Source organism: Pectinophora gossypiella, unplaced genomic scaffold (assembly GCF_024362695.1).
Source record: "Pectinophora gossypiella unplaced genomic scaffold, ilPecGoss1.1 Pgos_43, whole genome shotgun sequence".
Classification (NCBI taxonomy): Eukaryota; Metazoa; Arthropoda; class Insecta; order Lepidoptera; family Gelechiidae; genus Pectinophora; species Pectinophora gossypiella.
The window spans coordinates 285,404-296,835 of NW_026063253.1; the positions used below are offsets into that span (position 1 = coordinate 285,404).

The 11,432-nt window shown below is 37.2% G+C and overlaps 1 protein-coding gene across 2 annotated transcripts in view; it reads left to right on the forward strand.

The window, feature by feature from the left end:
* The window catches only part of LOC126381289 (oxamate amidohydrolase proenzyme-like), a 28,060-nt gene extending 18,753 nt beyond the window's left edge, over positions 1 to 9,307 (forward strand). For both annotated transcript variants that reach the window (XM_050030790.1, XM_050030789.1), the window contains exon 2: positions 6,810 to 9,307. In XM_050030790.1, the coding sequence (XP_049886747.1) occupies positions 6,845 to 8,425 (1,581 nt within the window). In that variant the 5' untranslated portion in view covers positions 6,810 to 6,844 and the 3' untranslated portion in view covers positions 8,426 to 9,307. The remainder of the gene's footprint in view (positions 1 to 6,809) is intronic.
* Positions 9,308 to 11,432: the final 2,125 nt, after the last annotated feature.

The window sequence follows — 11,432 nt, forward strand, 5'->3', positions numbered from 1 at the left end:
TCGCTTCGATGTGGTCTTTTGAACCCCCCCGGTCTAGTCATTGGAGTTGGTTCGGGTTCGATTCCCGATGGGGATACGGTCAAAAATAACTTTGTGAGACTGTCCTTTGTTTGGCTAAACATTATAAGCTACTCACCAGATTGCCTAAATATAAGATGATCGGTGCTTCAGAGGGCACGTTAAACAGTAGGTAAGTATATACCTCGTGTATACTTAATTATTATTAACCGAGACCGACTAACAATCGTGGGGTCAATATTGTCAGTCAGTGAGTAACTCTGAGTTCTCAGGATGGATATCAGAAACGAGGTAGACCCCGAAAAAGATTATAATATTTAGATGACGCGACACGAGTTCAAAGCCGTCTAGGGTGGACGAAGGGGAGGCTTTTACTCAGCTATGGGGCAGTATAGGCGAAACTAGAACTACTGGTTACATGAGCCAGGGTGATAAATTGGATCATTGAGTTTACTACCCACACGAGTGAAGAACATAGCACCAACTTAACTAAAATAGTTTATTCTAGCACACTGTTTTCGCACGCACTTCGCACCCAACAGACAATAAAGATAGATCTTTAGGCCTTTCTATTTGGTAGCAAACAAAAGAAGTGCCGTAAATAAAAGTGTCTTAACCTTTTATATGGTGAAGGTATTTTTAATCTTAAAGGGCTTAAAGCAGTTGATCTATTGGCTGTAAGGGTCTGGCTTTGTGGAGGGTTTTATTTGACAACTTAACCTTGGAACTTTGCCCTTGAAGCTTACGTAAACATTTTATTGTCGTACTAAACAAAAGTACGAATGTTTTTCGGAGGTATGTGACCTAACCTGTATACGCTTGGTTTTCCCTTCGTGGGTTGGAAGGACTGACAGGGACTCGCTTCTGTAAAAAACCGGACCTGTCAAATCTTAAGGTTAGGTAAGCGGACCTCATGAGAAACGGGATAGCGCTTGTGAGATACCAATGACTAAGTATACTAAGGTAACTAACTCACGCTCTGTTACGTAATATAGATGAAAAAAACGTATATCCTCCTAAGACCGAATGTTCTTTATAAATCCAAACCCCATTGTTTAACTATTGTGTCTGGAAATCTCGGTCTTAAGAGGATAATGAACTGTAGATTCTAATATGTACAATCTAAAATGTACTACTAATCGATAAAAAAATACAACTTTTGTACAACAAATGTCAATTTTATTTTTTTGAATTTGGATCAATAATTACCTATTAAGATTTAAAAAAGTTCTGTAAAATGTTATTTTTTATTAATGTTTTTGTTTCGTAACCATTTAATATTTTTCTACATGATGTTTTTATTGATGAGAAGTCTATATTAGTCTATTGGTTTTCTAACTTCAAGGAATTTACGGGTTGAAGAGAATAAGTTCATGTTTGTAACAGATGTGATGTCAAGCAGTCGCCGTTCGGGGAGTCGCTGTCAACGCTACAATTCGATTTTCTCTACAGACAATAAACCTAATCGCTAATTAATAGACAAAATAATGCATGTAACTTCTTTGTTCCATTGCTTATTTACCTACACTCATATTACTTAATGACATTCCATGTACTTAACGAATAGAATTTAGAATATCGCGTGAGTAAAATGAAATGATATTATATCTTCAACATTTTGTATAATACACAGAAGTTACATCATTAATATTCTGCCATCAGCGTCTTATCAATCTTCAAAGTGACGTGGTTCAATATTTGGTTAAAAACAACATCACTGTCTCTCTCATACATATACAACCGCGGCATACTAATTTTCCCGCACACAAGGGCCCTCAGCGTACATCTATTACCGTCATTCTAATCTTTATTATAAGTATTTTATCTATATCGTCACTGGAAAGGCAAAATTACGTAAGCGCCAAAATAGGTATTTTGGGTTTTTTATATATTCGGAATCAGCGTTTCATTCTGCGTCGATCTGTCTGGGTAGCATTGCGATACGAGCACTTTTTTGGCGCTTACGTAAATTTAAAAATAGTTGACTTTTTTCAATTCCAGTTTCTTAAACGACAAGATTTTGGTGTTTTTTTCGTGACTGGTGTATAAGTAATATTGTGTTCCTATATAATATCTACATATTAACTTTAAGTAAATTTGGCATTCTATAGTTAGAAAAGTATCATTTTATTAGTAATTTTGGACTACTGAAAATAAAAAATAGACTATATATAAATCATTTTCATTTACAGCTTTTAAAATAAGTAAGGCGTATAAGAAAAAATGTCTTAGCATGTTTATGCAGTGAATGGCGAATAAGTAATTTTGACTTACAGTATTTAGAATAAGTAAGGCGTGTACGTAAATTTGCCTTCGCATTTTTATGCTGTTATTAAGCAAGTTTGTGGGCTAGCAGTAAGTTTCCAAGGAAGTTATTTTTTAACAATAGATCTAAAAGTAAAACTATTTCAGTATTGATTTTATAATTTATTAGCGACCCGCCCGGCTTCGCTCGGGTGCAATGCTGAGGAAAAATTAAATTATTTACGACATCACATTAAAATCCTCAAAAATAACAGTATTTCTACACTATTTATTGGGTGTTATTATACATACCTATAAACTTTCCTCTTGAATCACTCTATCTATTAAAGAAAATTTCATCAAAATCCGTTGCGCAATTTTAAAGATTTAAGCGTACATAGGGATATAGGGACAGAAAAAGCGACTTTGTTATACTTTTTAAGTTCTGTCGTTTGCATATTTAGCGCCAATTTTGAATTGAGAACTCAAAATTCAAATTTGTTGGAATTTCGAATATCAAAACAATTGAAAGCATTAGGATTAATGCAATTGTTTAGTTACAGCGTTCGTTTGAATCTGTCAGGTCACGTCCGAAAATGAATCTTACAAAGAAAAATTTTCTATAACTTTTGAAGAGGCCTACCTCGACTTCAGTGTTTCAAAGAGTTAAAATCTCTATTCCACGATGAAGTGCCATGTCTGCGGACCATCGAACGCTGGTATTTAGAATTCGAGCGTGGACATCCGCCTTCACTGAAGATAATATCGTTGCTGTGAGACAACTAATCCTCAAAAATCGTCATGTGACATACCGAGAATAGAGGCGTTATTAGGCATTTCAGGGACAACCATTTAAACGATATTGCATGAGGCACTTGGTGTGAGAAAACTACCGTTACATCCCGCATTTTCTGACGAACATAAGGTAGCCCGCGTCAGATGGTGTAAGAAAACTCTTCAGAGGTTCAACCGAGGAGACTCAAATCACGTGTACGACATCATCAGTGGTGACGAGTCTTGGATTTATGCTATTATCCTGATTCCAAACAACAATCCACAGTTTGGGTCTTCCAAAACGAGTCAAAGCCGACTAAAGTTGTTCGCTCTCGAAGCACTTCAAAGAAGATGGTGGCTACCTTCGTGGAGAAAATCGGTCATGTTGCGACAATTGCACTTGAAGATCGTAGGACGGTTAATGCGCATTGGTATACCACAATTTGTTTACCACAAGTCATCGCCGAACTTCGAAAATCTAACCCAAAGCGACGCATGATGATGCGCAGGGGTGCAGGATGCTGCACCATGACAACGCAAGCTCACACGCCGCTCGTCAAACGATTATTTGAAGCAGGAAAACGTAGAAATTCTTGACCATCCTCCATACAGTCCTGACCTAAGCTCCAATGATTTCTTTACATTTCCTAAAATTAAAAAAGAAACTCTTCGCGGTCAAAGGTTCCAGTGCGGTGAAGAAGCGGCCAACGCTTTCAAGTCAGCCATTTTGAACACCTCTACTTTGGAGTGGAATAAATGTTAAATAATACCTGGTTCGAGCGAATGGAAAAGTGTATTAAACTTCGTGATAAATACTTTGAAAAACAATAAGGGGAATTATTGAGGAATTAGAAATTATTGAGGAATTAAAAAGACTTGACCCTTCCAGAGACTTGACTCGACTTAGAGCAACGTATGCTTGTCCTAATTCAAACAATTTTGAGCCCCAATATACTACTGCATGGTCGACTGTGCTGCCCTGCATATGTTATGTTATGTTAGTGGGCTCTGTTTTCCGCATTTAGACTCTAAGGTGGCCCATTATGCGTGTAATTGTTGACTACGTAAGCCAACCTATCTCCTTCCAGAAGCTCAGAAGCCTCCTGGGGATTTCACAGGCTTCGCGGAGCGACCCCATTCCTTTGAGGATTTTACCCGTTGTGCTGACACTCCCGTGCATTCCAGGATTACATGGGGGGCAGTTTCTTCTGCGTCCAGACAGCCTCTGCAAAGTGGGCTGTCCGTTATCCCTAAGTTAAATAGGTGCTTGTTGAGTGGGCAGTGACCCGTTATACTGCCCACTACTATTCGGAGGTCATTGCGGTTTAAGCGAAGCAGTCGGCGAGTGAATTGGATATCTCTAGGCATGATATCCTTCGACTGTCTGCATGTGGGCAGCTGTGCCCATCTGTCGTTGTGTAGTTGCTGGGTATGGTCCCGTACCCACGAGCGTAACTGACTGAAAGGTATCGGCAGAATTAGTTCGGGTCCATATACCCTGGTGTCTGATCCTCTTCTTGCCAGTTCGTCGGCGGCATCATTACCCAGCGATCCACTGTGCTGCCCTGCATATTATGGACGGTGGATGCCAATGACAAAATTAAGGGCAACATGCTTCTTTCAGTCATTTTGTAATATCGTCCATCTTGGATTTGAAATTTTGACATAATGACAGTATTCTACTAGTGTAGTCCTATCATTTGATACCCCTATTGAGGGGGTTGTGGAAAAATATGTACCTAGTCCGCTATTTTGGAACGGCGGCCATCTTGGATTTTAAATTTTGACATAATCACAGTATTCTACTTGTGTAGCTATTACATTTGATACCCATATTGAGGGGGTTTGGAAAAATATGTAAGTAATCCTCCATTATGTACCGGCTGCCATCTTAGATTTATAATGTTATTGATTTTATTATATTGTATTGACATCGGAATTAAAGGTGCGTACCAAATTTCAGATCAATCTGACAACAGGAAGGTACTTAAACTGCAATTTCTAATTTTGATACAAATATATACCGTACGGGTTTAGCTAAATAAAACCGTTTAACCCTTTCACGGACAGAGACCATGGGTCATTGGTGGTTCATAATAGGTAGTATGACACCTTGGAATCGGAACGTCCGTATACGTTCTGTCTTTGAAAGTGTTAAAAAGAAACTTTTACAAACAGATAACGGGTTGTACGCTATTATTTATATTTTATGAAACTTTATTTCTGGCACTTCAGTATTTTAATAGCTATTTTTATAAATCAATTGAAGTAATAAGTAATTTAAGGAGGTATTAAGAATAATTATTTGTCTCTTACGTCTTTTTACCCATGTAAGATATTACAAAAACTTACTTTAAAGAATCTTTGGTGTACTGACATAATCAATCGATCACTTTTTAGGCAATTTTCACATAATGAAAGCAGATGTGTAAAAGTCGTTACAGTAAATTTTACTCCGCTAACATTACAGTATTATTATATTTAAAGAAATATTGTCGTTCTCGAATGCATTGTCGTAAGAGCTGTAAGTAATTTTGCTTCCAAATAATATTTTAACCAGATGGCGGTTAAGTAAATTTGCTTTACTGTAAACTGAAGTCATTTTTACGTAAGCGCCACTATATCCTAAAATAGCAATCTAACTGTTATGATATGTATTGCTGGACATAGACAATTAAAAAACAATGTAACCTTACTTTGACGTCATCTAAATTGGATAATTGGGTAAAAAGTTATGATAAAAATACGAAAAAATGAAACTTTAAACGGCTTTTTCTCGAAATGGCCTTTTGGCGCTTACGTAATTTTGCCTTTCCAGTGACGATATTATCGACATGAGTTTATGGACTTCCAATTCCCCAGAGCGTAATTTTTGAACGACCCCTCATACTAGGCGCACCATATTTCATTTTAAGAACCGGACACTTTTCTGGGCGTGTATACTGAACTATTTTTACGGTTCATTTTTTTGGCCAAGAAACATTATTTAAGTACGTAATTACGCACCTACTACGTAAAAAGTGTAGTGATATTAGTTTCATTTCGGTGTCTTGTTTGCCTGAACAAGCTAACCAGTGCCCCATAGATGTTTATTGGAATTTTCGAATATACAAATTCAAATTAAGTATTTTAATTTCGCTTATTATAAAAAATAATAATATTTGCATTATAAATTATTGTTATTATAATTATTGGTTATTATAATCAGTGGTTTTTATAATTATTAAATGTAGGATAAGTACATTTAATAATTATAAAAACCACTGCTTCATTCGCTACTCTTATCAAAAATTTACGTCCCCGTTTCTCAGGTAGTGGATGCTTGTGGTTAACCTACATATCTATTTACGGGACGGCTTAGAAGCTATAACGTTAAAATTTATATGAAAGCTCGAGCTTCAGATTTTAGCCGTACGCCATTTATCCTTAGTTAGGGGATAGTATTTCCTCCTAAAATATGCACATATTGGAGTTTTGAAGTTTTAGACAATATTATGAATGCAAAATAGTATATTACCTATTTGCTTGCCATAATAATTATGATGCATATTAATCTTTGGACTTTGATGTCAAGTGTGTTCCGTCCCTTTGAGGCCATTAAGGAGGGAATGGTATCTTTGTTAATTTTAACTTCCACAGGTATTTATTTATATTGTTCTGGGAGCGAATAAAAAATATAGAACACGTTCACATACACACACACACGTTGGCTCTGTCCACCTAAATAGGGATTACATGTGTTAATTTATGTATGTATGTATTTATTGTTTCAGGTAACATAACTTACATTGAGAACCGTTCATCTACAATGGAAACTAGTAATATAGCACCTCGAGGTATGGTGGTGACTCCTCACCATCTTGCCACTCAGAGCGCTCTTGACATCCTCAGGGAAGGTGGCACAGCCATGGAAGCTACTGTAGCTGCTGCTGCTACTTTAGCAGTCGTCTACCCTCATATGAACGGCATTGGTGGTGACGGCTTTTGGCTCATCGTACCTCCACACGAAGACCCAATAGTAATCGAAGCTTGTGGCATGGCTGGCAGCTTAGCTACTCCCGACTTTTATAAAGGTTACGACAATATACCTTTCCAAGGACCAAAATCAGCCAACACAGTAGCTGGAACCGTTGGAGGATGGAAAGAAGCTTTAAACTACGTGTCTGAATGTGGGTACCAAAGGAAGTCTGTATCAAGACTGTTGGCTGACGCCATAACCTATGCTGAAAAAGGATATGCCATGACAGCGAGTCAAGAAAACGCTTTGAAAGATATAAGAACACAAGGAGTTTTAAGTCAATTCGCAGAAGTATTTATGCCAGACGGTAAAATACCGACTGTTGGCGAGAGGTTTTGTCAAAATAATTTGGCAAAAACTTTAAAACATTTGGCTGAAAATGGTTTAAACAGCTTTTATCGTGGAGAGTTAGCGAAGTTGATAGTAGAAGATATGGCAACACTTGGTATGCCTATTACAGAAGCAGATCTTGCGAACTACTCTCCTGTTAGAAAAGTTCCATTGAGATTACTTCATAGCCAGGGGGAGATACTTAATACGCCACCACCGACTCAAGGAGTCGTGTCACTGGCAATTCTGGGAATCTTGGATAAATTGAAAATTGATGGCACAAATGAAGGTGAACTTATACACATGACCGTCGAAGCAACTAAGCAAGCTTTTACTCTACGAGATCAATATATTACTGATCCTAAATTTATGACAGTGGATCCAAAAACTCTTATTGCTGAACGCAATATTTTGAAAATGGCTCAAAATATTAATCGTGATTGCGCTGCTACAGGCAAGGGCAAAGGGCCCGGTGATACGATTTGGTTAGGAGTAATGGATAACAAGGGATTTTCTGTTTCATACATACAAAGTTTGTACCATCATTTTGGAAGTGGAGTGCTTTTGCCAAAAACTGGAATAGTTTGGCATAATAGGGGAGTCGCATTCACCTTAGATGACAATGACCTGCAGTTTTTGAAACCTGGTAAGATACCATACCATACATTGAATCCTCCTGCGGCTCGTTTGAAGGACGGAAGGGTTATGATTTATGGCACTAGGGGTGGTGATGGTCAACCGCAGACCCAGGCAGCGATTTTCCATCGATACGTGGTACAAGGTATACCATTACAGACATCTGTTTCGCTGCCCAGGTGGTTGTACGGTCGCACGGTTGGCGATAAGAACGATAAATTAAAAGTAGAGGGCAGGTTCTCAGATGATATTGTGAATTATTTGAAAGATAGAGGTCATGACGTCGAATATTTACCAGCTTATAGCGAATTAGTAGGACAGGCCGGAGCTTTGGTGAGACATCCAGATGGAATGATGGAAGGCGCGTTCGATCCACGAAGCAACGGAAGTGCTGCAGGGTTTTAATGAGCATTTATGCTATTTAATAGATTAAGACTGATTTTACTTTTTTTACAATTCATTTATATGAATAATGATAGGTTTTTATTGACCAAATGACAATAGGATATTAAAGTGATATACTGAAATGATTTGAATAGAGACTAGGCACTTACTTTATAAAATTGGGAGATAAATTTTCAAGAACGAAAGCCTAGTAGTCTGTCAATGTCACTGACAAAAATTTCTTTTTACTAATTGAATCTTTTTTAATGCTTTTGTTATTCAGAGGCTTTGTTAAATTCTTGGAAATGGAAAAGTAATTTAGAGGCAGAATTAACAGACAGTGTTGGAACAGTTTTAAATTAGACAATCTTTTTGAAATATACTCCGTGACTCGAACTGTGGTAGCCAATAATTCACTTTTATTGGAAAGATAAGGGAATGAACAAAGAATGGTGGGGTATAAAACGTCATGAATCAAAATCCGGTTTTAAAATCAAACCCAAGATAGGCATGGCGTGACCACTGGCATTTTAATGGAAGCAGTTTGATTAATTTGTTCATTTGTATTTAATTGGAGGAGGATATTATACTTTAAATATTATTAGCAGTCACGAATGTTTAAATTCGTGACTGTTCCTATTGTAAAGTTTTGCTCATTATCAAAATCTAAGTCAATAAAGTAAACAATATACGGCATTGTTCGAATTTATACCCGGAATCCGCCGCTGCTCAAGGTTTTATGCAAATATCGACTTAAATGCGTATATGAAATACGGTTACGATTTACTATAAAACATTCCTTAGACACAATATTTTAAGTAAATAGGTTTAATACAAAGTATCTATTAAGTGTAACAATAGTTAATGTACTGGGTATTTTGATTAAATATTTTCATTTTATTTAAATAACGTTTTGTATTAAATATCTCCTGTACTAAAAGGTTGCCTGGAAGATATTGCTGCTTAGCAACAAGGCCGCCTGTTGTACTCTTTCTATTTTTTCTTTTGTTTCGTATTTTATATTTCCTATTTGTGCGCTAAAGTATTGGTTATGTTAAATGTTTCGTGTTCTTTAATATGCCAATTACAACCGAATGCTATTTTTGTACACGCAATAAAATGTGTTACGAAAGGCAAAACTAATATCATACAGGTAATAGCTTTATGAGGCGTCAGACGAAGACGAAGGATACTGTTACATACTGGACCTTTATTTTAAGTTTTTTCCGTCATTTTCTTATTCGCCGAAAAGAAAAGGGATGGATGATCCGGCGTGGTCGACGATTTCCTTTAATCAGCGCTTATCGCCATCGACCCACTAGGGTCGAGTCATTCTTTCAAATATTTCATTCTCTCAGACGACGCCCTGAGCCGAGGTTCGCGCCCAACTGGGCACCCTCAGGCCTGTTATCTTAAACTTTGTATCGGGTGAGAGCCTTCAGCACTCCCCATTTGTCCGGCTAAGTAGTTCATGCCATCTGCGACAAATCTGCAATGTCACGTCAAAAAAAAAAGGGATGGATGATTGACAACTGTTAATTTTAAAATGACGCTCATATGCAATCTGTTTGACGTGTGTTGTCAGCTTATTTCTGTCGGGTTATTGGCCAATAGAAAATTTTGGAAGTGATTTTTTAATTTCTGCTTAAAATTGACGTGTGTTCCATAAATTTTATGCCTGTCAATTACCCTTTTCGGTGGATAAGAAAATGACAGGTATAACTTAAAATAAACTTAGATGGTGTGCTGGAATCAACACCATTGTGATATAAACAGCCTATATTTAAGTGCCATAGCGAGGAAAATGTACGTCCACGGTCCTGAGATCTATTTATCAAACAGAAAAGGTATGAAGATAACCATTTCACCATTGCCGACAGTTGGAGCGAACGGAAATGAAAAAAAGTACAAGTACAACAATGCCATTAACTTCTTTCACAGGAAATCAAATCGCGGCGTGAGTGTCGCTATAAATCTAACAATTTGTCGCGACCACGCTAATGTGGATGAATGGTCCAACAACCCACCTCGAAATTAAACTCCGGAATAATGAAGTGGCCACATTTGTCTTAATTTACGGATAAACAGTTTATTAGATACGCATTAAGTTGTGCCGGAACTTTTGGGTCTCCAACTTTGAATGAGCTTGGTTGTCACTACGAGCCCCTTTATTGTGTTAGGGATTCTACGACAGTTTGCTTGTCTTGATTAATCTTTTGACTGTCTTATTAAGAAGCTGTGTTAAGACTGGATTAGTTCAATTTGAAGGAATTACTCGTGTAACAGATGTTCCCGACAACGCTTACAGTTTCGGATAAATAAATTGATTCGCAAGTCTGGTGTGTAGGTATATTGTTATGCCGTAATTAGACTACAAGGTAAGAAATTGGAACTAATTATGTAAGCCGTAAACAAATTATTACTTTATACCTTTTTGCTGAATAAAGGCAACAGTAGACGCTTTAAGATTCTTATAATTAAAATTACCTTTGAAATATTTTCCTTTTAAACATAATATCTTTAATAAGGTACCTAATTACGTAGCGATAATAGGTTTTTTGTTTGTTTTTGTTGGTTATTATACCAAATATTATAGAGGAGAGAGTTTCTTTGTTTTATTTGTTAGATTGAGTTGAGATATTAATTAATATAGTTTATTATATCATGTATAGTTTAAAAACATGTTAGTTAGTTTGGCATGTTAAGCCGTTGGTTTTGGCTACTAGTCCAAACACCCCCACCAACCCACGGTGCAGCAACGTGGTGGAGTATGCTTCATACCCTCTCTGGTAGAAGGAGGGGAGGCCTGTGCTCAGCGGTGGGACGTGTTTGTATATGTGTAGTACAAAACAGGACGCAAGGTCTCTTCTGACTACTTATTTTGTAAGTATAACAAACAAGCCACCCCACTTGCGTCAGACAGAGTACTGTGAGCGGAAGGCAAGAGGGAAACCACTGCCCTATTTTTCCTTAAAAAAGTAGCATGGAAAATGCTACACCAACAAGAGCGTGGCTCTTAAATTGATGA